The sequence below is a fragment of the Labrus mixtus genome, chromosome 12 (assembly GCF_963584025.1).
Source record: "Labrus mixtus chromosome 12, fLabMix1.1, whole genome shotgun sequence".
Taxonomy (NCBI): Eukaryota; Metazoa; Chordata; class Actinopteri; order Labriformes; family Labridae; genus Labrus; species Labrus mixtus.
Window position 1 is genome coordinate 12,671,731 of NC_083623.1, and position 26,739 is coordinate 12,698,469.

The following is a 26,739-nucleotide window of genomic DNA, read 5'->3' on the forward strand; positions in this document are numbered from 1 at the left end:
AGGACTCTTGAGGAAGAAGAAAACGAAAAGAGCCAGGGAGAGACTGAGTATGCAAGAGAGGAGAAAGATAGTATTGAGATCAGTTTTTTACTACATTGATGTTTGTCTCCAGAGTCTGGATGCCCCGCAGAGACGCCCCTTTGCTTCTGCCTCTTCCAGCCCTGTCTCATTATAGCACCCACCGGCACAGACAGAGCCTTATCATCATAATGGAATATATTGACATTTACATTTCAGACCATTTTTTCTATTTCCTTCATATCTCCCCAGAAGTACAGAAATATCCTCTGGATTTATTCAAGTCTTTAAAAAAAATACTGCTGACAGTCCTCATTAATAGCAGTGTGTGTGCAATCGTTACCATAGATACTTTATGAATACTATCAGTAGGGAGCTGTTTAAGAACAGACCAGGTTTGCTTTGGCCAATAAAACCAGATTTAATGTTTCTAAGGAGATAATTAAGGTTCACACTCCAAGAAAGACAAAAAGCTTTATTGTTTTTCTTGTTATCTTGGCTCATGGGACACCCACACTATTTGTCTTTTGTATTAGTGTGTGCAGATTTGTTCCTTATATGAAGACAGTCAAGCTATCGTTTTGTTGTACGTCTCCTCTGAGCATGACAATCTAAATAATCAAATGACAAATAACTTTTTGGGCTTGGAGCCCCTTTAAGCCCCATTGGTGAAGATGAGTGTTAACAGGGCCTCATTCAGACTGATTAATTTAAGTTCATATGGCGGTCACAACTGTTGAGTTATCCACAATATCTTCAAGTTATTTATAAAAAAATATGCATCAGAAAAGTTCCTGTCAGACTTAATGATTTATAGAGCATGATACACAATGGCTGCTGGCCAATTACAATATTTATTTGGCAAAAAAAGTTTCAATCTGAGATGAGGAATGTCTTAAGATTTAGGCAATCTTTAAAGTATGCTGGTGTGTCAGAATAATACAGCAAGAGCACCAGAAGTAACACAAAGAAATCTAATATTTCTAATCAAAAGTTGTCTACCTGCATATTACATTTCATCAGAACATTATGAAATTCACCAAAGACACACAAAGCTGTGCCAGTGCAGTGCCTTATGTTAATTCAACTCTTCAGAAAACAAGTTTTCACCTGAGATAAATCCACACCTTCACTTTAAAATGTGCTCATTCAAAGCTTCAGGGAGTCTGTAGATCAGCCTTTTCTTGCTTAAGCCAAATCTACAGTAGACAACATTAAAAGCCACAACAACAACAGTTTGCCTACATTCATCCATATTCTAAAAATACATACATAAGCAGGAAACTTAAGGAAGACCCCCCCCCCCCCCCCCCTGAAATATCATAAAATAATTTCCACATTCCCCCCGCCCTCCCCTTGCTAAGGTTGCTATGGCAACTTCTCCAGTCCATTCAGGAGACTGAGACAGTTTGCTCGGAGCAGTGAGACGCATGGATGGACCGAGACTGACACTCTGATTGGTGCCTTGCTAAAGGCCACAGCAGCTGCACACATCCCTGTCATGAGACACAGTTTACCTCCAGTTTTTTTTTTTTTTTTCTGAGATATTTGGATAAGAAGAAGTTTTTACTCAAAGTTTCCTGTGAAATCCAGCACAAAAAAGTGAAATTTCCATTTAGTCAGACTGACATTCAGAGAATAAGTGCTGAATGTGCAGATTTTAGTTGCTCACATGTGCAAGAACAAATTCAAACTGGATTGTTGTCAGAATAGAGTCAGACAGTGCAACATGCCAGATGCTTTCTAATGAACTAAGACATTGGACAGGATGCTGTGTTTGCACCCTGAGGGACTGAGAATTTTGCAGTCAGTGTGCTAATTGTGTCCTACTTGGGTAATGTTTGTCTTCGCTTTAGTTAGCTTTATTTAGCTTTTCTTTGCAGGTGCAAGAGCAGCTGATAAAAGTGACAAATGATCAGGGTATTCTTTTTTTTAGACTGCTTTGGCTCAAGTATGCCGTTGCGGAATGTGCTTTAGCAGAATTTCTGTACTTTTAATGTGTGTGACCTCAGGTTGCTTGCGTTAAAAGGAAACAACTTAAGAAGGCAAATAACTTCACATGTGCTAGTAAGTGTTTTATGGTAAATAGGATTGTGTTAGCCCACATCTGCTCCAGGTTTTTTCTTTTCCTCTGTCCTGGTCTCAAGCTGTAAATTATCTTTCTGAATCCTGCTCTAACTCTGTCTAACTCTGTGCAGCTGGAAATGCCTTATCTTGTGTGTCCCAATGGCCTCATAAGAGTCCGCTCTGAAACCCCTCCTCCTTTCCTCATTCCCTCAGAGGTAAGACTTTCTCCCTTCTCTCTCCCCCCCCCCCTCCCCTGCACCAGAGCATCTGCTCCCCATGTGGTGGTAGCCTGCAGCCCTCCCTCACTCACACGCCCCTTATCTCTACTCACTCCCCCTCTGGTTTTGCTCTGGACAACTGAGCCCCATTACTAACAAGCCTGCAGTGTTTACCTGCCCCGACTGCATCCCAGATATTCTCCAGGGACTCTACACTGAAAATGTGTTTTTCAGCCATCCTGGAAAAACAAAACAGAGGAAAACTGTTGGACTAAAGTCAACCCCATTCTTAATGTAGTAGTTTTAATCCTAGCCTCAGAGTCCAGACTAAATGGCACTTCAGTCTATTTTACAGAGAAGGGTAAGTCAGATACATTGCTACATTCTCCAAGTCCAAATACACTACAGACTCTAATCAGACAGCTGAACGAGTTGGTACTCATTTTCTCATTAGGAGTATCTTTATTCTTTTGGAATGGAAAAGAGAAACACAAATGCAGACAGTTAGGGCTTATGTAAGCTGCATGATGCATCAAATGTAAATGGAGTTTAAGAAAAATACATAAATACAATTATGAAGCTCAACTCCTTTAAATCATATCACTGGTAATGGCTACAGACAACTGTTTAGTTTGTTTATTTCTTCATTAGTCTCGGCCAAACATGAAATTATGATTATTAATCATGTGCACACAAAATATTTGCATGTGTGCTTAAACTTTAGAAATAGGAATAGAATAGAATAGAATAGAATGTCTTCTACAATTGTACAACGAAATTATTTGGCTTCACCTTAAAGTGCACACACATACAAGCATCCACAGCTAAAAACAACAAAAGAAGACATAAAAAAAGGAACTCTCATTCAGGTAAGATGGGCAATGTATGGTGGGAGTTATTTACAGGTAGTAGCATAACAGAATATAAATAGATATTGCAGAAATATAAAATAAATATTGCACAGTATGTGTGGTGAGGGTTTGACGGTCAACGCATGTCCAGGTTCAGTAAGGAATATGGAAAGGATCCATTTAAAGAGAAATGTGGGACACAGCTATGGAGTAATTTGGGACACAGCTATGTGGAAACTAACAAAAAGACAATTGAGAGCAGTCGTGTGCTTTTGAAGGTGGTTGTGGTTTTAAGCTAACTGCACATTTCTCTGGAATGGGATTCTTCTTTTGATGACTTGATTGCCTTGTGCGTCTGAGTTTTGAGCTTTTCCCCCTCATTGTTACAGATATAAATCACATCACCTACCGATACACATTTGTTTTTCAGGTAGTAAGATATCAGCATCTGGACGCGCTCATGTAGATGCTGTTGGTTATTTCTAAATGTATTTAATGTTTCTTAATTATAGAATGACTACTTTTATTACGTTCATCAGTAAAATCAGTAGCTGCAGATAATTACAGCACAATTGCCTAAAATTCAATATGTCATTATCCAGCAGCAGCAGTAGTGTGTGTCTGTGTGTATAGTGTGGCGGGGTGTGTGTTATTGTCAGCAGCAGGGTGGTCGAGCAGCGGGCCTCCCTGTGGGGGTTATTTACCCAGGAACATAGCTGCAGTTCTGCTGAGTCTGTCACATTCAACATTCACACAGGCGCACACACACACACACACGCACACACACAAACAACAACTGCACACACACACACGTGACAAGAGTATGGATGTTACACACACATTCTGTACGTAGCATAAATTTACAGCAGCTGTATTACACACACTCAAACACAGTGAGAGTCCTTCTGCCAGCGCCGGGCCGTTCAGATGAAAAATGTGGCGCTCGCAGAGGCACACAGCCCTCTGAAATTAGCTACATTTGTTATAGCGTCTGCGACAAACACGTGCATGTAGACGCGCACATAAACACACCACACCCACACACACAGTCGCACTGTTTCTCATTTTCTCTCGCGTACACACACAGTGAACCTCCCACCCTCGTGTAATCTTGGTTTTTTTTTCCGACTGCTTTCACATTCACTGCCTGTATTTAAACCTTCACATTCCCTGTGTTTCTTGCCCTTTTAGCCGTCTCCTTTCTGCCTCTTGTTGTTGTATGAACTATCCAAAACCCAGCCAAAATAGTCCGTAAACATTTGAGTTTTGCAGGTTTTTTTTTTTGCTCTATGCTGTTTTTATTTCACACACTGAAGAGAGACTATGACAGCAGACCTTCCAAGAAGTCAGCGGATAGTCTGACTAAAACGACTCCTCCAAATGATCTGAGAGGAAGCGCAGCTGAAGTTCAGAGGTTCAGCACGGTTCAGAAAAAGGCAGCAGAGGAGACGTTAAAATATTTGACCTTCTGCTGCAGCTCCTCCAGCCTCAGCAGACAGTGTTGTCAGGATGCATATCTGTCTCGTGTGGGGAATAAATTATATTCACTGTGTCATTCCAGATATGTAAATGTGCAGGGGCAGCACAGGAGGGTGTGTGTGTGTGTGTGTGTGCATGTGTGTGTGTGTTTTGGAGGGTAGCACTCAGCCAGTGCCTCATCAGGGGTAATGGGCCATGATGAATCAGAAGCTAATCAATGTGCATTAGCATTAGGATTTATTCCCACGCTCGCTCACAGCGGCCCGGACGCAGCAGTGGCCGGGCAGAATCAACACCGCTTAGTCAAATCAGAGAAGATGCTGTCCACAACCCACGCTGTGTTGAATCAGACGCCTATCACACACACGCACACACACACACACACACACACACACACACACACACACACACACACACACACACACACACACACACACACACACACACACAATTATTGAATACCCAAGACAGGCCAACTCCAAGGGTAAATCAATGAGTATTGGTTTTAATGTAGAGTCACAGTGTCGCTGGCTGAAAGTTAATGCTTCAGAGGCCTTTTCTTCACCTGCAGACTAATAACTCTGACAGAAAGAGACCACCACACTTACATGCATGCACACACTCGCAGACTGTGTGGAGTGCTATACTTGTTTGATTCCTCTAAATTGTGTTGGGTTTGTTATAAGGCCGCCTGTAGAATGTGTACTTAATATTTGATATCCTAACACTTGCAGTATAAGGCTGTGGATATTCCACTGTGAGCTCATCCATTCAAAAGTCTGAACCAACAATAAACTGATCCTACTGAGAAGTTTTGTCTTAGTATCCAAATACATCTTAAGTCTCTTTGCCATGGAGGTAACAAAAACTATTGAACACACACCAATAACAAACATCATGAACCTCCGTCGTCATGGTAAACACAACTAGCGCTACTTTCCTTTACTTCAGTAACATTTGCTGAATTCAGCACATTCACTGTGAAACCAGAGAGCTCTCAGTGCACTGTCACAGACAGAGATGTTGCTAAGGTTTTTCTTGTTTATTTTTTTTAATATATAATACTTCCAGCCTTCTGCTTTTTTAAATATGAATGTACTTTTGAGTGAGTTGTTTGTGTCAGGATTGTTAATTATCTTCTGCTGTGAATGTGTAAAGTTGCTCAGGATAACTGACCTGACAGAGAAGTATTTTTTTTTAATCATATATATATAAGTATTAAGATGAACTGTGAAATGCTCCCTTTGTCATGTCTATGTTTTTGTGCTTTAATCTTAATTTTGAATTGACTCGTGCATGTGTGTGTGTGAGTGTGTGTGTGTGTGTGTGTGTGTGTGTGTGTTTTGCATGTCATTCTTAAGTCTATGAAGGTGCTGTTGTGGTTGCCGTGGTTATTGTTGGTGGTGGCTTACATGTATTTTTTCCCCCCACATGTAGAATGACACCTTTTGTAGTCTGTCCTCCCGTTCCAGTGAGCTCTCTCTCTTTCCACCTCAGCCTTCGCTCTGTTTGCTGTTGTTGTAGTGTTTGTGAGTGTGTTTGTGTGTCTGTATGCGTGTTTACCCTGGACTAGCTGTGCTGCTGCATCCTACCTGTATTGTGACGTCCCACCCCCCCCCCCCCACCCCCCTTGGGGTCGCGCACGTTGTCATTTTCTGTTTAACAGCACTTTTCTTTTCCCCTTTTCCCCCCTTTGTTCACCTTTCTCTCACTGCCCACTCGTGTTGTTGTCCCTGTGTGTCAGTGTGCAGCGATGTTTGCACTGTATCCTGAGCCGTGTTGAATCTTGAATATTATTATTTTTTGCCCTCACCTCTGGTGCTTCTCTTGTGGTTTTTGTTTTTGTTTCTTCTAGCTGCAGGACCCCCGCATGTATGATCAGGTCTATAGGTACTTAGACCTTCCAGGGCAGGTATGTGAAAATACAGTCATTTATTTGAATTTGTGTGATTTCTGCTACAGCAGCTGGCTGTTATGTTTCTTTACAACCGTGTATGTCTTGGAAATCAGTCATGTGGAAGTCTGGGAGGCAGGGAGTGCTGATTGACAGCGTACCTTAATAAATAACAAAGAGCCTTTTTTTTTTTTTTTTTTACTGCTTTCTGAGCCACAAGGTTCAGTAGAAATGTATAAACTTTCATGATAATTTGATTTGGTCAATGAGCACTCCCTCTTTCCAAACAAAAATCTGATTTTTATATGTTTTTAAACTGCTTCAAGAACTTTTTTTTCCCTTTTCAACTGGTGTGATTTTTCTCTTCAGGAAGACATTTCAGTACTCTGCCGATTTAAAAAGTGCTTATCCATTTGTGTGAGATGAAATGAAATCACACCTTTTTACCGTAGCTGCTACGTAAAATAATTATGAAGCAGTAGAGAGTAAATGGACTGAGATGAAAACTTAGATCCATGTGTGGAACTAATTCTGAATGTGTTTGTGTGTGTTTGTCTTTGTTTGTGTGTGTGTGTGTGTGTGTTTGTGTGTGTGTGTGTGTGTGTGTGTGTGTGTGTGTGTGTGTGTGTGTGTGTGAGAGAGAGAGAGAGAGAGAAGTTAAGACCTCTGTTGGTATCATGTGTATCAGGCAATCACTGTTTGTTTTGTCTGTTAAAAGTGAAGAAAAAAAAAGTAACAGAACCTTATCTCTTATACCCATCCCCCCCCTCATGTGTGTTTTTCCTCCATTTTAATTCCCACCATCTCCAACCTCGTCCCTCTTACCGTTCCCTCCCTTCACTGTCGTCCCCTCCTCTTCCTCCTTCTGAAAGATGAAGGCCATAGACCGTCCACAGGAGCTGGAGAAGGTCCCACGGGTGCCTCACGACCGCAAGAAGGAGTGGCAGAAACTGGCTCTGGGTGCTGAGCTCGCCCAAGACATACCTGAAGACAAGCACAGGGAGGCCAACGGATCTGCTGGTTACCACGACAACAGGTATGTGAAAGCCTATTGCGAAGAAAGTAAGCATGGTGTAAGAGTGCTTCTCAGCCTGTCACAGGGTGTCACATACATCCTTGTTACCTTAAAAAACAACATGTATAAAGTCGACTTAAAACATAGCAGTGGAAGACTGCCAGAATTCATTTTCTTTTTTCAAAAGTTAAGAATTCTGGAGAAAATGAGCTCTTTCTAATTTAGCTACAACAGCGATGATTAATGTTCCCCGTAGTCATGATTGCTTTTATTTCTCCTCAGAGCTCCAGTGCCACTTACCATATATCCAGTCATTTTCCTGCCAGTCAGTGTGATTAATAAGAACAGATTTTATGCAAATGCAAGGTTTTGTTGGAATATGTCAGTGCCATTAATAACCAGCATGAAATCTGTTCTCTGTAAAGACAATTAAAGACTTAAAAGTAAATGGAAAGGATGTGAGTGTATACTGTTTGATGTCTGTTAGCAGATTAAGGGTCCTGTTTCTAAACCTTCTGGATTAGATTCAATGATGCAGAATCGCTGAGACAAAACATCACACCTACTTATAAAGCAGTTCAAAGTGCTTTTAAAATGTTGACTTCATTCAAAGTGAAATAAGAGGTTGTGTTTTAACTCTACCTTTTGGCACAAAGGATTCCTTACTGCTGCATAAAGACAGATGATTAGTCTGCATGATGAACCATATTGTCTTTATACTTTACATTGTTTCAATTCATCCAATTAAAATAGGCAGGTGACAGTTGTACTATATGTGAACTACATTATCTTTTTTTTTTATTGTCCAGGAAAAATATCATCCTTAATCTAGGTGATACATGATCAGTTATTGTTTGTTTTTGCACAGCTCTGTAAATAAAAATACTTGATTCTGATTGGCCGATAACGCAGAGCAACTGTCTTCCACATTAATAGCACACGGTTGTTAAGGAGAATAAACCGTAATCATATCAATCCCCCTTCAAGGGGGGCAGTCTGCATCAGGGTCTTACTAACCCTGTCGGGGATAACAACCTGCTCATTATTCATTATCACTTACTAATAACGCAGTCAAACTTTTTCATCTTTGTAATTCTGTTACATGTTAAGAGAAATAACAAAACTCCTGCAAACTCTTTCGCTCACTCTTCTTAATTTGTTTATGATGGGGGTTTTTTTCCGCATCTTTCCATCTTGCTTTTTTTAAATGTGAAAACTGAAGTTCTCCCTTTTTCAAGCGATTGTGATTCTAGGAAGTTTATGAGGAGGAAAGTCCACCTACAAACTGACATGAGTATGAGACATTGCAACAAGGGATTACAAGAAGACATGGCTTCATTGTCAGGGTCTACAGGGCACTAATTACTCTAGAGTTCTACACTCTGTGGCACCGACCTGAGAAAGTCCCATACTGTAAAATACTGCAGAGCAATCCTGCAAACCGGCAGTCATTCAGACCTTCATCACATAGAAGCCAGGATGATTTATTTTGACCTTTCACAGAAAATGTTAAGTCTACTGTTTTTCAAGCATGTGCATTTGTCACAGCTAGAATCTGTCGCACCACGTTTTGGAATGATGGCCTTTAAAGCTCTTCTCATATCGTTCAAGTGTCAAGCTCACTACTTTAAAGTTCTGGTAACAATAAACAGATTAACACAGAAATCAGAAAACAGGGATATTTGATATGGGACCTGAACAGGTGGAAAAAAACGGACTGTGTCTCTCTTCAGGGCTCCTCTGTACATGGAGCATTTGGACGGGCCTTTCTCTCTGGCTGCGCTGCCCTACACCCAGATGAACGAGCTGCTGAACCGAACCGGAGACAGAATGTATTCAAGGCCCGACGGCCCTCCACCGCCTCCACCTCTCATGCACTCACTGGGAGAGATCAAGCCACCCTCTGTGATCAGGTGGGAGACGACACCCAGTTCCCCTTTACAACCTTCAGTTTTCCTTTTCATCCGGGTTCTGCATTTTCATTTAAAATCGTATATATTTCGCTGAGTGGCAATCTTATTACTTTTCCTCGTTTTTTCACGTTAATTCCAGTCGAGAGGACGAGGATTATTCACTCTGTTAGCTCAGCAGGAACAAAAAAAACACAGAGAAGGGATGGCTGGAGGGACAGATGGAGGGAAAGATGGAGGTTTTTGTTGTCCAAAGAAAAAGTGAGGAGGAAAAAAAAGAAAATTGGCTGAAAGGATGGCGGGATCAATAAAGTGTTAGGGCCACTGAGCGCATTAAAGGTTGTTTTTCAGCTGCGCCCTTCTGCTGCATATGTCACAGTTTGAAGGGATGGAGAGATCAAAGGGAATGATTAAGGCTGTGGCTGCACCAGAGAAATATCACATTGATTTTTGCCAAAGTCCGATCAGCTATCTCCTCTTTTTACTCTTTCCATCCCTGTCTGCGATTCTTTTGTTGACTTTTTCTGACCTTTGGTTGTCGTGTTTTGCTGTCCCTTCCTTTTACAAGCTTCTATCATCATGTATGTGATTTTACCTCCTCCCGATACAACGCATTAAGTAGATAATAGTTCAGATACAGCCTCAAGTGTGCTTAGAGGAAACACTCAGCATGTTATTTCCCTCTCTCTCTCTCTCTCTCTCTCTCTCTCTCTCTCTTGCTGTGCTTTTTGTCTGCAGCAATTTTCTCTGTGGGAAGCAAATTGATTGTGAGCATGTCTGTCTTTGTGTCGCAATGTCCCGTTAGCAGCTCGATCCACCCACATCGCTTCAGCTTCCATCATCTGTTCTTGTATGAGTGACAGTAAGATCTCAGTGCTCGGTGCTGTCAGTTCTCCTCTCTGACACGTACAAGTCCTCCCCCGTTTTAATTTGGGTGACCGACTTGGACAGTTAAAGACCCCTGCAGGTCCACCATCCAAACATCTAAACCCCTTTTTTTAATTTGTTAACTGAAGTAGGACATACATTTATTTTTATATTTGTGAGCCAAAATGGGGCAAAACAAACCATATCCCTTTACGTCAGTGACATTAGGGAATGGACAATTTAATAACAATTGAATAGTAACAGTCAGATTTTAGCTGCTGTCGCTAGGTTGCTAATTAAGGGAACATTTCCTCCAAGTAGGTTGAAGAAGTCGTCTGTGGGTGACTGCAGTGTTTCAGTCTAACTCCTTTTTTAAACAATGATGTTATGAAAGGGTCCTTAAATATGCCTTTGATATCTGCATAACTGATGATCCATGGAGAAAGACATATAGATACAACATACTCTATAATGAATTATATGAAATCTTCTTTCATTTCATTTTCATATTAATTGAACTTTGTCTCTTTTTCTCCAGTTCTGGTTCAGGTTTTTCCGACAGCAGACCTCAGTCTCCAGCCCGGACAGCAGGCTTCAACTCCAACACTCCCCCTCCCCCTCCACCCCCTCTCCCCCCTCCGCCTCCCCCGTTACCCTCCTCAGGCCTGCGGGGCACCCCTCCTCCTCCCATACCCCCTCTACCAGTGCAGCAGCAACCTCCAGCCATCCCGCCTCCCCCCGCCCCTCTCCAGATCGCCCCGGGCGTGCTCCATCCGGCCCCTCCACCCGTGGCACCTCCCCTCCACTCCTCTTCCCCCGCTCGCCTCCAACAGGTCCTGGACAGGGGGCATCCTACGGGCTCGGGGACCCAGTCGGATGGCACCTCCCTGCCCCCTCCGCCGCCACCTCCTCCTCTTCCTCTCCCAGGAGCACGGGGCTCCGAGCCCTGTCCGTCAGGCCCTCCACCTGTGCCCGCCTTCCCCTCAGCAGGAGCCATGGCCTCCCCTCTACCCCACACCATGCACGATATGGGGAGCAAGAGGCATCACCCAGCCAGTCTGCCACCAATCAGCGACGCACGCAGTGTCCTGCTGGAGGCTATCAGAAAAGGTGGGTTGAGCTTTACCAGAATACCAGAAATAAATGAAAAATGTCAATATTATACCACTATTAGCTTCCTATTACCAATTCTGATATGTTTTTGCAAAACTGTGGTTGCTCCAATTTCTTGAAGCTATGCATTTAAATGCATTTATATTTTCTATTATATAAAATAAATAAATAAAAGTGTTGCTGCTCCAACATAATAAGCAATTAAAAGACATCACATGACATCATCATGAACTCCTTTCTCTGCCTCCAGGCATACAGCTGCGGAAAGTGGAGGAGCAGCGAGAGCAGGAGGCTAAGCATGAGCGCGTGGGCAACGACGTGGCCACCATCCTGTCACGCCGCATCGCCGTGGAGTACTCTGACTCCGAGGATGAGTCCGAGTTTGACGAGGGAGACTGGATGGAGTGACGGCGATAACAGACAGATAAGGATTTCAAAGAAAACGGTGTTGGAGACGAGAGGACAAACTCGTTCAGGTGCCCAGCCCCCTCGAACCTTCACTCCTCCACACCTCGCCATCAAAGACTCCTCTGTTCTCTGGAAAGGAGGCGACACGATGTCTTTGCCCGACTTCACCCCCACCCCCCCCCTTTTTTTTTTTTTATGTCTGTCTCATTGTGGTTCGTGATGGGAGGAGAATCTCCTCGTCGCCCTCGTCCGTCTCCCTAGTGTTCAATGCGAAGTTTTCGCCCCGTTCTTTTCTGCACTCACACATGATTTGCTGGATTTCTTGTGAAGTCCTCCATGTTTACTGTTGTTATACATGAAGATAACTTTTTTGAAGAACCACTTGTTTTTGTTTCTTATCTGAGTCTAATGTGTAAAAAAAAAAAAAAAAAACACACACAAAAGGAAAGGAAAACAATGAAGGCATGTTGCATTTATCCCTATTTTTGCAGCACTGTTTCGCCATCTGGTGGCTGAACCTTGGCATTGAATGAACCCTGTTTTTATTTAGTCTTTTTTTATTTACCTTTTTTCCTGCAGAGATATTTGGGGGTTTAACAGGCCAGTAGTTTCTGATACTGACCACCACATGATCACACTCACTCCAGCTGGGTTGTCTTTTAGTTTCCTCTCTTAGCAGGACTTATTTTAACCACTTAGAACAAGCAAAAGATTGTGACGGATTGCTGAATGGTTGAAAACGACGACGGGGAAGAATATGGCTGCTTAAGCCATGCGTACATATCCATCCACTTACGTCTAAATTAACCCCAGGGAAGTGTATGCCGAGAGATTGGGCTTTTCAGTCTGTGTAGGTTCTCAGGAGCCATCGTTTTTTTTTTTTAGAACACTGAGTTATTATAATTTCTAATTTTTTGGCCACAGATACGGACTCTGGAAGTGATTTAATTCTGCAGCTGTACATCAGATTTCCTGCCTCTCTTTTTGTCCCTGATGAATATTCAGTGTGTGGAAGAAGAAAAAAAAAAAAAAGTTGAAAATTGAAAAGGTACCTGTGATAATGAGAGTCTGAGAAACACCAGGTACGAACCACTTATCACCACTGAAGGCAGCTCTTCCCTCTGATGTGTTTTTACTTTGTACCCGCAGCTAACGAGAAGCCTTAACTCGTTCGGTCTCCAGCAGCAGCTTTGATTCAAGAGAAACCATTCGGTGTGTTGCTGCCTTCCAAAGAGAAGGATACATTATGCCTTGTTTTTGGCTCATTTCTAAGAAAATGTCTGCCATCCTTTTCTGTTTGTTCTCTTTCTTCTACTTGCCTTATTGTTCCTACAAAAACGTATTGTTGAGTTGATGAATGTATTGTGCTGTTACTACTTACTTGCCTGCGCTTGTATGGATTTGCTGTTTCTATGTTGGGGGGGGGGCTGGTTTAAAAAAAAAAAAAAGATTAAATGAAAACTGTAAACCATGTAACTTATGTAACTGTTGACGTAACAGTTTGCTTGAATTAATAAAAATCTAACGTTATGTTTCAGCCCTACATGTTACACGTGTGCTGTTCGTCCTGCTGCCTCAGCTGAGTGACATGTCTCTGATATGTTTGTGTTCATACTGTACGTGGTTAACTAACAGGTCACAAAGATCTGACGAAGAAAATGAAAACTTCACAAACGTTTATTAAAAACTTAGGGAAGAGGATAAGGGCCAGACATGAGAAATAAATAATGAGGGGAAGATTATTTTTGCATTATGCACTTTGAGAAAAAGTTTAAATCTTAAAAAAAAGACTTGATGTCAAAAAAAAGTTGAAATTTGAGGGAAAAAGTCAAAATGTTGATGGGGAAAGAAGTCGAAAAAAGAGTAAATGTCAAGAAAAAGTTCAACTACAGTTTTGAGAATAAAGCTGAAATGAAAGTCAGAATGTCAACTCTATTCTCGAAGTGCAAAATGAAAAAATCTTCCCTCTCTCATTACTTTTGTCTCATGCCGGGTCTTCAATCTCTTCTGTATGACTTTAAGACAGCAGATATGAAATCATTTTTTGAACATGCTACATACATATACTGTGTGTCAGTAATATACACGTGCACCAACAGCATCCTCATGCACTAATGAAGAGAGAAGTCAGAGTGAGGGGCTGCACATGAAAGAGAGCAGTGAACTGCCGACTTGCCAGCAACCAGTCACAGATACAATATTCTGATCCAGACTGGGACCTTAACTGGGGACCCTCCGCTTCTCAACCGGAGTCTACTCCTGAAATATGTTTAAATATGCATTTTTACTGTTTCTTTTATTATGTACTCTATTATGTAGAGAGCTTTGATGTTAATTAAAGTTGAAACCAAATGATTTGAATGGTTGGAATAGGCTACATCTGTATCATCTAAAGACATAGTCAGAATAAGTTCACACTGTACACGTCCATCTTCTAATTCTTTGGCCACGATCAACCAAACTGAACAGCTCCAGTGTAAGCACACAAACCTCAGCTCACATTTGATTTTTCAGATGTTATTAAAGAACTCCTGTTACATGAAAAATTCACAGTTTCATGTGCAGACACTCTCACCTCCTTCTTTCTCTCTTGTCTAATTCTCACTTCTACTCATCACCTTTTCTTCTGTCCTCACACTCCTCATCCCACCTCTCTTACTTCCTCCTGTCGTCTCTCTTAACAGAGGAAATGCGCAGGAGTCTTCATGTTTTATTATCTTGTCACTCTCGTCATAATCATATTTCTCATCCTGTCACACTTCATCCTCTAAGCCCCGCACTTTGAAAGATGCTTTGGGAATTTCAGCTTTCATGTCAGGGTTGCACATGACACGTGCATGTCAGACACATCGGGGCTGCGTTGATTATAATGCCAACGTTGTTCAGCACACTGGTAGGAGTCGGCTTGTTAGAAATGTGGTGTGTGTCTATGGGGAGCCCATGAAAAAAAGATTTAATTACCAGATACACTGTGTTATAATAGTCATGCTTGGCAGATGTCCAACTGGTGTGCCTAAGGGAATTCTGCCTGATGTGTTTTCATTCAACATAAAACTGAAGTCAACAGATGTGAAAACAATCAGCTGGTGTATTCTTTTAGTAGATGGCTGTCGGACAATCAGTTGGTCGGTCGGTTTGGCCTGCTGCTCCAAATAATTTACTACAAAAAAAGGCTAGAAATAAGAACATGCTGTCCTAACACTTTAACGTTTGTGTGTTCCACTTTGTTGTAATCAGCAAAGCAGCAATTCCCCCCAAAGCCCCCAAAGTCACAGAAGTTGAAAAAATGAACTGAAAAAAAAAGAAAAAAGAACTGAATGTGAAGAGTTTATTTTTAGAGAGGCAATGTACAGGCAAAAGTCATGTTGACACTTTGTTCTACTTTTCCGCCAAAAATGTGTATAAATATGGATTTAAAGAAGCTGCGTCCAAAGCACTTAAAAAGGAGAAGGCATGGTGTAAGCAGCGGGTACTGACAAATATTTACTGCAGAATAACTGGAAAAATATTTGAGCAGGAAAAGTCTTTCCATACACTGCTGACATAATCTAACACTGACAATGAGAGTAAATTAGAAACATGATCAAAAACAAGTACTGTGAGTTAGTTGTACATGGAGTGCTGATTGGACAATCTGTAACTTCATTCTAATGTATGACTACATGCTCACTACACAGAGTGTTCAGAACTACTTGGTTATTAACACAGGTTTGTGTTCTAGCTTTAATCAGCATACACTTATGTACGGCCCTAAAAACGATTTATTCAAACCAAAATATTTTTAAAACAAATAGAACATTGTTTGAAAAACTGTTATCCAGTGTACTTATTATCACAATGAGAGCTAGGACATCAAACTCAGAACATAAAACACTAAGAGACAGGACATCGAGGCGCTCTTGAATACTTACTTAAAAATGTAACGCACAGCATCTCGTATCCCACTGTTTAAAAGACTTCTCTGTCAACCGCTGTGAGATACTGTTTTGTTTTTTAAGGCTGTTAACTTCAAGTTGTCAAGTCTTTTTTAAAGGGCTCACTAACGCTATCATTCATAAATACATGAGTGTCCTCATATTGTGGGTCACATGGCTAATAAATTATGCACCCGTTGAAAAAGGATGAAATCTCTTCCCTGCTTCTTCACTTAACTTTGAGGGTGTTATTCTTTCTTCGGGGCGGCTCTTTCTGGACCTGGCGGGCCCGTGTGCCTAAACCCAGAGACTGCAGAGACTCAGTGATGAAGTGCTGTGTCGGGGAGACGCACAGCATCAGCAGCAGCTTTGCGTCGCCCCCTGGTGGAGACAATGACAAAGAAAACGATGGGACTCAAGACTGTGCAGTTCAAGAGCAACGAAAAAGTAGATTTCATTTCATGAATCTATTATTTTATTGTCCTTTTAATCTTCACTTTGTACAGAATGTGTGATGTGTCTATCCCATGGGAAGCACCAGTCACATGTAACAAAAGAGACTGTGAATGTGTTAAGTTGTATGTGTGTGTGTGTGTGTGTGTGTGTGTGTGTGTGTGTGTGTGTGTGTGTGTGTCTCACCTATGGCATCCTGTAGTAAATGAGTGAGTTTGCTGTTCCTGTACGGGACGTGTGGTCTGTGCTCTGCCAGAGCTCCCAGGACATCAGCCAGTGCAGAGAGACTGCGGTTTATACAGGACACCTCCCACAGAGCTGCACCTGATACTCCAGACATGCCTGGTACACAAACAAGTGTTTTTGTTTTTTTTATGCTCCAAAGCTCAATGATCTGCTCAGTGAACACTCGTTGGTTGTACTGGGGTAATGCGTCATACTAAATGGATCTATTTGACACAGAGGTAAATATTGCCCATCTTTACCGACACACTCGCTCCCCGCCAGGTCCACCAGCTGCAGCTTGGTCTTGAACGGAGCCTGTGACATGCTGGGCCTCGGGGAGGGGCATGGAGACAGGGAAGGGGAGGGGCAGGGAGAGGAGGAGGAGCTTGCAAAGAGCTCATCGGAAGAGTGCTGGGCAGAGGGGTTAGCGCGGTGGCAGCGTGGACTCCACCACTCCTTCTGGGTGGACTGCTGCATGTCCCTCTTCGCTCTCTGTAACCTGCGGGCTGAATGTGAGAGTCCGAGTTAGATGCAGGGAGGTTTGAATAACAGGTGCCATGCATTCTGACATTGCGTGTGTGTGTGTGTGTGAGTGAATTCATCTCACCGAGGGCCAGTGCGTTGGGGCTTTTGGAGGAAACGGTGAGGTTGACGACGAGGTGTGAGCGCGAGGAGTCGGGGTGTATGAGGGTGGGGCAGTGAGCTCTGAACTTCAAAACACTGCTGATAATCTGCATCACCTCAGAGGCGTTACACACAGGCCTGTAACACATGTGAAACACACATTTCATGCATTTCATAGAGATGACAAGTCATTCATGTTTTTAGCAGTATAGATCCATTGATGACGTGTGTGTGTGCTCATAGTGACAAAACACAACAACTTCTATCCAAACTTTGCGATTCCTCTCAGCTTTATGGGCTGTAGGTTCTTTTCAATCACTTTTTTGGTAATCTTACTGTTTGGTTCACTCTCTCTGCTCTTATTCAATGAATGCGACTCTCTAAAAGCCCAATCATCTGCGTATCACTAAACAACAAACAGGCACAGTAAGTGACAGGCTGCTGAACTAAGGGGCGCGTATAACAGTTTTAAAGCCTGACAGGTGACCTGCAACACAACACCACTTCCTTCCATAAACTGTCTCCCTATGTAGTTTAACCAGGGCGCTGGTTTGTTTTTACAGGTGAAAGTGGCTACGCTTCAAACTGATATAAAACATTATACGGGTCCTCATACATCTAAGGATGCTACAGATAATTCTGTGTGGGTCCATCACTTAAAGCAACTCCTTTCCAAATCATTTGGAAAAACATCAATGGGTTTTGCAATAAAAGGACAGCTTCTCTAAAAGAGAAATCACTTATTTCTCTGTGCTAGACCTTCCATCACAGAGCACAAACACCTCCTGCACATAATCAGCCCAGCTCTGCTGTACTCACTGGTGCGTGAGGGAGGTGACCTGGATGGTGCCGGAGGAGGTGGTGATGACGTCCCGGCGCTGGCCAGCGGCACTGCTGAGCTCGTCTCTGGCCAGGAGGTCAAACACCTCATTGTTGTACACCTCCATCACGGACAACTCCACCGTGTGGCTCTCTGCGGGCTTCTCAGAGATCAGCCTGGCTCACACACGCACACGCACACACACACACACAGGAGATGATATATAAAATAAAGAAAAAGTCAAAGCTCAGACTAATTATACTTTATTTTAACTCTCTGAGCACATTATGAATGTATGGATTTTTTTTCCATTTCTGATGGACTAAAGAACTGAATTAAGACATACACAATTTAACTTGGTTTTCTATAATCTGAAGAATGGCATAAAACACATTACTTGACAGATTCAGTCGTTACAGTTGAGGGCAAATTTCACAAAAACAATATTTTTTTTCTGCCTCACCTAAAGAGCTCTGCAGCCGCGTTGGGGATGATCCCCTGCTGTGTGTCCTTCTGCGTCCCTGAGTTCTCCTCCAGCGGCCGGGATCCCATCATGGTGTGGGTCTTCCCGCTGCCCGTCTGCCCGTACGCCATGATGCACACATTGTAGCTGCAGTGCAGGTAGAGAGAGGACATTCAACTCATGCTGAAGCCATGGAGTCACAGTATGCTGTCTTCATGTATTTCATTAATCATTCAGGGTAATGAACGTGAATCAATAATATTTGACTTATTACTTTAGAGTCATGCTTTTGGCGTTAAACACTCACCCGTCCAGCAGTGACGTCATTAGAGGTCTGACCTCCTGAAAGACGGCATCCTGGGAATCCTCTGGTCCATGAACCCTGGAAAATCACAAAAGACACCACAAGTCATTTCCCTCACTTAGAAATAGGAAGGAAACAAAGGGATGTTTCTTTTTGCATCATGAAAGGATTTGATTTTACCTCTCAAATTCAAAGATCTTGTTGTGTACTGGCATCCCTGTTTTTATGCAATTCACCATCACTGTGTCCTAACACACAAAAAGAGCAGAAGTAAGACAGTCATGCACGAACACTGAAGCAGTTTGCAGCCATAAAGTCTGTTCTAAGAGTCTTGGAAACTCACATCACTCATCGCAGAGACCACTTCTTCTGGCGGCCTGACGATGAAAGCAGAACATTTAGAATCACTCAGTATTTTATGTTGTCGGGGTTCAATGTTGTGTTGACTCACCCTGACGCAGAGGTGGAGGACTCAGCGTGGTCAAAGGGCAGAACCGGTCGCACCCTGCAGTGAACCCGGATGTTTCCTCTCAACTCCTGCAGCACATCAAAGAATGAAGCTTCAAATCAGATCAGACGAAAATGTGTTTGCACTGTGTTGACATGAAATATCTGTCCTCACCACCAGCGTGTTGTGCAGGTCTTTCCTCCGCTGCCTCTCTGCCCTGCACTTCTCCCTCTCCTCCTCCAGAGAGCGCTCCAGGGCTGCAACATGAGCTTGCAAGTCTGGGCAGCGATATGGAAAGAGAGTGATGGGAACATTTTTTTAGATCAACTATTTCCTGCTGTGGTTTAGTCTGGGACGTAAGGAGATTGTTTTCTTTCCGTTTGCTTCTACATTGCCCTGATTATTGTTTCCACTGGGTCATGTCTGCGGCAAATGACTGTGAAATAAATAAATACTCTTTGTGGAGCAATCACAACCAAACATCCACTGGCTGGTGTTGTGCAAGAATTGGCTGGGTTGAACATAAATAGAACAAACGAGTGAAAACGAGTTTACTCTGTCTTCAGTATGAACTCAAAATATTCCAAAAGATCCTAAAAAAAAAATTGAAAAAAAAATTTCTATTGTAAAATATTTCTGTCTGGTGTATATCTTTGTAAACCTGTTATTTACTGTATTTATTCATGTGCCAAACAAACTTAGCTTAATTCATGACATAGGCATATGATTTTAAAATCTCAAACCATGTTATCAAAACTATGAAAACAGCTCCTGGGTTTGACACCATTATTCTCACCACAAGATACGCGTGACTTGATTATATACAGTAAAAACAAATCCATAACATCTTTAACAGCCATATTAAACTCACATTAAAACCCAACAGGGATAAGCACTTACAGGATTTTGTATTATTCTCAATTAACATCAAGCTTTGTGTACAGAACGTGTTTTGGCTTCTTTAGGCTTAAAACTTTCAGGAATCATCAGAGCTATGCTGACAGGCTGACTCGGGAGACTACGGAGAAAAAGGACGCTCAACCTGGAACAACTCTTAGGGCGGGGGTGAGAGAGGGGAGGGAAAGGGTATGAGAGGATTACAGGCAAACACACCTAATCAAGGTTCAGCCAGCACGTCACATGTAAACCACTTTAGCAAGCGGAAACTGAGAGGGAGAATGAGAGAGCCGAGCCGTCGGCGAACAGAAAAGAAACGCCAAGAGACTTACTGAAGGTGAGGTGAAGAAATATGATATCAAAGGGGAGGTGTCCGAGTCTTAAGCCTTATCTAAGTGACGCCTGTCTCTCTGACACTTACTCTGACCATTGTCTCCACGGTGACCGTTTAGAGGACAGCTGGCCTGGCCAACCTTTTCCAGCAGCTGCTTGCTCTTCTCCTCCAGCTCAGTGGCAAAACTCAAATACACTGCAAATATTTCGCTCAATTCCTGCTTCACTACCTGCAATAACACACATGTAAGAGACACATTAATCATGTAGCTGTGTATCTGTCTTCATGAGCGTTCGTGCTCCTCATAGATGATGCACTCGTACCTGGACACCAGAGAGGAGTTTTGCTAGGGCTGACCGAGTTATCTTCTGTGCATTCCTCTGGCGCTGAAGTTGGGTCAGGGCCTTGCTCTCTTCTTCAGATTCTCGACGGAGTTTCCCCAGACACTGAAAAAGTGAGAACATCAACATCGTTATTGTGAACTATACTGCTCTTCGTTCTGCTACGCCACAGGATGCGGTAGAAATTGAGTTACGACCCCCTCGCCCCGCGAATGTGATGCTAAATTAGAAATCTGATTATTTATTTTTTTTAACACAATGGACAAATCATTTTGGGCTTGTTTGTTTTTCAAACTGATCAGGTCAGAATGTAGAGGTAAACTCAAGCACAGACAGTGTTTCGAGGTAGCTGCCCAGCATCACAGCATGTCACTCTGTTAATACGTTTTATTAAATGCACCTGTGCTGTTTCTCCACAACTGATAATACTGTGTAAAAGCAAGTCATACATCTATCAAACGTACATGAATTTCAGGCCACAAAGGAAATGTGGGAAGTAAAGGATGTTGGTTTCATAGATAAAAAAAAATGTGCATCCATTTGAGTGACAACTGTTTAATGCAAGCTGTGCTGAGGTGACAAATGATCTGAATGACAGTTGAAGGGGAAAAAACACATTTTAGTTGATCTCTTATGTTCCAGCAAAACTGTGGATCCAGATGAAGCTATATAGGCCTATTATCAAAAATGCGTGGGACACATGAATACACATTGAAGTGACATAAAATCACATGATAGGCCTGCTACCTTACACAGGTAGCCTGTGTAGCACAAGAAGGACAAAAAAGTCATTCAGAAATCAAGATGTTTACACAAGTAACAACTGGAGAAATAAATAAATAGAACAGAGAGCAAGACAAATCTGGATTAAAGCAGATTAATACAAGAACAGGGGGTTCATGCGAGTCAGGTAGGTTAGCCTGAAGAATGGCACAAATGTCCTCACCTCAGCAAGTCTTAAATGGAGAATAGCATTCTCTGTCTCCAGTTCCAGTATTCGCTCCTCTTTACTCTGAAACAAAATTAGATTATGTTCCAAAAGGACATAACAAGACGTATTGGTAAATTATATGTGAATGTAAAGATTAGCGGAAAAACAATATAAAAACAAATTAAAATTCAAAGTAACTTCTAACTCACCCTGAGTTTGTGCTCCAGCAGGTGTACCTGATGAGCAAACATCTGGTCTCTGTTTATAAAGAGAGGCATTTTTTTTTCCGAACAGAAATGACTCTAGTAGCTAAAGAAGATAGAAAAGCCTCGTCCTTTACAACACAGCTGATCAAGACTGTGTCCTCCAGAGTCAAATAATCCGATTAACAGCGGTCAACAACAACCCTTTCCCCTCTGCTCACCTGTGAGCCTCTGAACACAGCCCGTTTTCATATAACCTCGCTTTTTTGGGTGATAGCCCTGCTTCATTTGATGATATGACACTGCTTATTATTGAGGTTTTAATGTAATAATTTATCATCGTCACGTCTTTTATTTGACTCTTACACGACCCCGGCGCACAGGTGTGGGTAATTCATTTTGACACAGACAGGGGGCAGCAAAGCCTCTGCAGGAGTGACGTGTCCGAGGAAGAAATTAAACCTTGTGAAGAAGAAAAATACTTCCGCATAGTCAGAGTTTATCCTTCTCAGTAAGGTGTCAGGGAGTTTGTCCCGAAATGCCTAAATTAAAAGACAAAAGACGAGAGAAAACCAGCGTCGCCACCGAGGTAAGACGCTGGGACTTTCCCTCCCAGCCAGCCACGCAGCATGTCAGGATGATAACTCGTTAGCATGCGTCAGCTACTGCATCGAAATGTCCTGCACGGTGACTCTGGGTTGTTGTTTTCCATCCTTGCTTAGTTTGCTCCTTTTTTTTTAAATTTGATTTTCATAGATCGACCGTTTAGAGGAGCGGAAGGCGCGTTGCCAAGACAACCTGGAGAGGGCAGAGTTCAAAAGCAGGAAAGAGAAGCTCTCTGAGAAGGAAAGGTAAGGATGCAGATTGTGACAGACTTCTTAAACACCTCTTCTCTCATAAATACCATCCTGACGTCAGGAAGTTAAAACTCCTCTAATTGTGTTTTTTTTTTGTCTTCTTTCTATCTCTCATGCTCATTACTCCACAGAGAGGAACTGGAAGATGAAATGGCCATTATGAATGAGAGGGTGCAAAAATTAGGTACGTTCAAATAAACCAGCTGCTTATCAATACTTCACAGATCACTGCAAGTATATACAACATTTACAATTTACAACAGGGGTGGGCAACTGGCGGCCCGGGGGCCACATGCGGCCCCCCATCAACCCTCAATGTGGCCCTCAGGTCAATTTTTACATATCAATGAATTGAAAATGTGACAAAATCTGCCATGAAATCACGAAAACCAGAAATGCGTCCATAATAATATTTGATCACTGGTAAATGTTGACTTAAATTTGAGACATAATAGATTTTTTTTTTTATAATTGATTCATAATTGATCGTTTTTGTATACTACAATTTGGCCCTTTGGCAGGGAGAATTAATTGAATGTGGCCCTTGCCGTGACCAAAGTTGCCCATCCCTGATTTACAATAAAGACATCATTGTAGTCGTCTAAGTGATAAATCAAAACCTTTCTTTGGCATGCCAAGTTAGTTTGTGTTTGGCATTGTGCAAATGCATAAAGCACCATGTCCAGCTCAGGTTAAAACAGGGTGCACACAGTTAATGTAGATTTTTTTTTTTAAAGCTGTTTATCTGCCTACATTATTTACTGCTTATTTACATGTGTTATGTTATTCCTATTTCTATTATATATTTCTCTCCCTAATGCTATTTTTAGAGCAACTGTCCCCCCTTCCGATTAATAAAGTGTTTCTTATTCTGAAAGTTTTAATTCGGTCAACTATGTAAATATGTATAATGACCCTTTCCTTATGATATAGAACACCAGAGGAGCCATCGCTGGTCTCCGCCCCTTAATGAGAATTGTAATGTAATGAGAATCAATATGTGCGTTTGTTCTCTACCTCTAGACAAGGAGCTGGAGACATTACGGGGAGAGAATCGGAAGAACATGCTGCTTTCAGTCGCTCTGTTGGTTATCAGCGCGGTGTTCTATTATGCCTTTTTTTACAATGAAGAAGATTCATAAAATAAGCCAATATCTGAAAGGGACCTAGAAGAGCAACGTCAGGACAATGTTGTTGTGAGGAAATATGTGAGGCCAAAGGGCTGTGCATGCACAGTGATTAAATCCATGATTGTACTGCCTCTAGGGGGCAGCGTTGTCATTTTCCTAACTTACTCTGGTCACCATGCTGGGTTGATCCTGCACAGTCAGAACCCCATCTGAACTGCCTGAACTGCAAATGTTGTGTTTTAAGCATGTTTAAACCTTACTTTTCAGCTTTAACTCTATAAGTCAAATGTTTTTTCCTCTACTACTTGCCAATTCAAGCAGGATACTGTGGGAACACTTTGTCACAACACAGGTTTATGTAAGCATGTTTAAGTTTGTTTTAACAGCCCTGAATTTGAATAATCTTTAATGAAACTAAACTATAAAGGGCCTGTATACAGTCACAGTCTATCTTTTTATTTCTGTATAAAGATCTATATTATGACATTAAAAGTGAACAAGAAGTGATTAGAGTGTTTTCTAACTTAATAACCAATAAAATATACCAGTAGCTTTAAGCGTCTGCCACAAACAAACCCATTTAATATGTCTGTTTTATACCTTATGTTAAAAAAGGTGCTCCATGAAATGTTGCCAATCAAGTCAGCTTTAGCCTCTCCAGTGATATATGAATAAAAGCATGTTTCATACAGTGAACCACATTGTGCAGTTACATACAGATACAGCGGTTATAGAAACATTTGGGAAAATGTGAACTTGAAGAATGTATTTTTTTTGTTTTTGATACTGATGCTGGTCATGTGTCCATCTGCTAATAAAAGCTCCAAGATGCCAAACATTCATTGAAAATGTGAATACAATAAATAAAGGAATGACAGTGGGGTTTTTATCTTTAATCTGTCTGATGTTATCGTATGTTTTCTTTTTTTGATTCATATTATCGACTATTTATTTGGGATGATATTTGGGTGCAGTAGCATAGAAATATTTGTATTGATAAGTCATCATTACTTGTTGCTTAAACAGAGGCCCAGATTCGATGTCATATTTAAATTAACTGTGATTTTCCATACGAACTTGTGAAGGGATGACACTACTCAGTGGTTCTGGTCAGGAGGATTGTTATATGACACTGTCACTGGGTGAAAAATGACTCCTCTTTCAAGTGTCATATAATAATAATAATAATAATAACAGGAGTTATTTTTCACCCAGTGACACAGTTACAGTGTGAAATGTGTGACACTGTAGTGGTAAGTTCAAGGGGAAAAGCAGTAGTCCTGTGACCATTCTGAATGGGTACAAAATAATCATGATATTTATTTTCAGGACTTTGTCAGTAATGACTCTCTTAAAGACCTTAGAATAACTTCTTTAGTTTTCTCTTTAGCCATGTTCCTGTTCAGGTCAGATTTAGAATGAGAAATAATAATGTTGCCTTCACCTAGTTTTGTCTAGTCTAACTGTGCCATGTAATTACAGAAATATAAGGAATGAATGATCTACCACTATCAAGTATTAGGGCCTGAATACACTTTCCTGACTACATGGTCAAGGTTCCAGGTGAATGTTACTAGAATTCAATAGATGTCTTTATGTAAAACATCGCTGTTATTCCACACCCGTTTCTTTTAATATTGAGGTAGAACACATTTTCTACTTTTCTGTTATCCATTTCTTAAACATCTGGTGATAGTCAGAGAAAGGCTGTCTATAAGATCTGCAGGTGAATTTTATTATTTATTTTTTACAAGATTTTTGTGCCTTTAATGGAGAGATAAGACAGAAGATAGAGTCGGAAATCAGGGAGATAGAGAGTAGGGAATGACATGCGGGAAAGGAGCCACAGGTGGGATTCGAACCTGGTGGTGTGTTGTATGGTACCTCACATATTACCATGGTACATAACATAGTACCTGGTATGTACAATGGTATACCTTGGTAAACTTTATTATGGGTGACTACAGCTTAAGTAGCTTTCAACCACTTCCTAGTTAAAATGACTGCTGGACATGATGTTAAGTTAGTAAACTACATTTCTAGACAACAATAATGTTAACTAGCTTAAAAGAATGTTTACGAGACATCCGTGTGTAGCTCAGCTGTAGTGACTTAGCTGTCATATAATGAGCTATCAGATATGTGATTTTAACAATCCACTGTCTTGTAAGTTGCTTATCAAGCAAGGTTTTGTTTGCAATCTGGGAAAACTGCTGCACAGCATTGAAACAGAATTTGAGTTTCCCAAAATGGAAACAGTCTTAGAACATAACTTCTTTTAAACAGTTGAAATAAAAATGTCACTGAAAAAAATCCGCTTGGTAGCTGCTATTTTAGCAAAAGTGAATGAGATAAAATAGTGGATTTTATTGAGAATATTTCGGTCCGTGTTTATACAAATGTGTCTTTCCAGAACTAGGTTCTAGGTTCACTGTCTCAAATAGTCTTTGTCCCTTATGATAGAGTTCCATGTCATTCAATTCAACATAATGATTCACTGTTTTTCTCAGTATGTTTTTATTTGAAAAACAAAATAAATGTGGTCAATGGCACAAAGGAACGGGCTAGTTTATGTAGGCTAAGGGCTTTTTCTACGCTTGTACATTTATGCAAGGTCAATTCAAATATATTTTTGGCTTTTGGGTTGTGTTGACAATGAAACACAGTATAAAGCCACACTTACTGTTGATTTTAAATGATTTCAGATATCTTGCTTTTGGATATAAAAGAGGGAGATATTTTGCTGTTGTGGTAGTACATTCAAAAACAGGACAGCCAAGCAAATAATTGTTTGTTTGTTGTCCCTCCTACACACTCTATTATCTCAAACACAGTCCACAGCACACCTACACACTCTCAATCTCCCATCCGCAGATACCCTAATGTAAACAACCCCATTATGTAACACATCTGTGGGATTTAAGTGATGATTATGGCCTCTGAATTTAATCACAT

At 41.4% G+C, this 26,739-nt stretch overlaps 3 protein-coding genes across 5 annotated transcripts in view; 2 read left to right on the plus strand and 1 right to left on the minus strand.

Moving 5' to 3' along the window:
• wasf1 (WASP family member 1) overlaps positions 1-13,383 on the plus strand; it is a 59,526-nt gene extending 46,143 nt beyond the window's left edge. For 2 of the 3 annotated variants that reach the window (XM_061052033.1, XM_061052032.1), the window contains 6 exons: positions 2,217-2,300; positions 6,489-6,545; positions 7,400-7,563; positions 9,276-9,455; positions 10,858-11,429; positions 11,683-13,383. In XM_061052033.1, coding sequence (XP_060908016.1) covers positions 2,217-2,300; positions 6,489-6,545; positions 7,400-7,563; positions 9,276-9,455; positions 10,858-11,429; positions 11,683-11,840 — 1,215 coding nt within the window. In that variant the 3' untranslated portion in view covers positions 11,841-13,383. The remainder of the gene's footprint in view (positions 1-2,216; positions 2,301-6,488; positions 6,546-7,399; positions 7,564-9,275; positions 9,456-10,857; positions 11,430-11,682) is intronic. The other variant, XM_061052034.1, reaches the window with a different exon arrangement.
• Positions 13,384-15,258: 1,875 nt separating this feature from the next.
• kif25 (kinesin family member 25) lies at positions 15,259-21,951 on the minus strand. The gene is made up of 15 exons (XM_061052031.1): positions 21,804-21,951; positions 21,610-21,675; positions 20,646-20,768; positions 20,410-20,551; positions 19,266-19,369; positions 19,095-19,180; positions 18,987-19,020; positions 18,824-18,891; positions 18,647-18,721; positions 18,340-18,486; positions 17,876-18,052; positions 17,040-17,194; positions 16,693-16,938; positions 16,394-16,549; positions 15,259-16,135 (listed from the first exon to the last, which is right to left on the minus strand). Exons 1-15 carry the CDS (start codon positions 21,870-21,872, stop codon positions 15,984-15,986), a joined length of 1,800 nt encoding a protein of 599 aa, XP_060908014.1. The 5' UTR covers positions 21,873-21,951; the 3' UTR covers positions 15,259-15,983.
• A 300-nt stretch (positions 21,952-22,251) lies between these two features.
• Positions 22,252-24,680, plus strand: ccdc167 (coiled-coil domain containing 167). The gene is made up of 4 exons (XM_061052035.1): positions 22,252-22,386; positions 22,554-22,648; positions 22,786-22,838; positions 23,678-24,680. The coding sequence occupies exons 1-4, from the start codon at positions 22,336-22,338 to the stop codon at positions 23,794-23,796; spliced, it is 318 nt and encodes a 105-aa protein (XP_060908018.1). The 5' UTR covers positions 22,252-22,335; the 3' UTR covers positions 23,797-24,680.
• Positions 24,681-26,739: the final 2,059 nt, after the last annotated feature.

Excerpts from the sequence above, each read along its gene's own strand:
- ccdc167 (XM_061052035.1), top strand. The coding sequence starts at position 22,336 with ATGCCTAAATTAAAAGACAAAAGACGAGAGAAAACCAGCGTCGCCACC. Across the intron at positions 22,387-22,553 it reads AAACCAGCGTCGCCACCGAG|ATCGACCGTTTAGAGGAGCG; the intron begins GTAAGACGCTGG and ends TGATTTTCATAG. Across the intron at positions 22,839-23,677 it reads TGAGAGGGTGCAAAAATTAG|ACAAGGAGCTGGAGACATTA; the intron begins GTACGTTCAAAT and ends CTCTACCTCTAG.
- kif25 (XM_061052031.1), bottom strand. The coding sequence starts at position 21,872 with ATGCCTCTCTTTATAAACAGAGACCAGATGTTTGCTCATCAGGTACAC. Across the intron at positions 20,769-21,609 it reads TCCATTTAAGACTTGCTGAG|TGTCTGGGGAAACTCCGTCG; the intron begins GTGAGGACATTT and ends TCACTTTTTCAG. Across the intron at positions 16,550-16,692 it reads GGCGGGGAGCGAGTGTGTCG|GCATGTCTGGAGTATCAGGT; the intron begins GTAAAGATGGGC and ends TTTGTGTACCAG.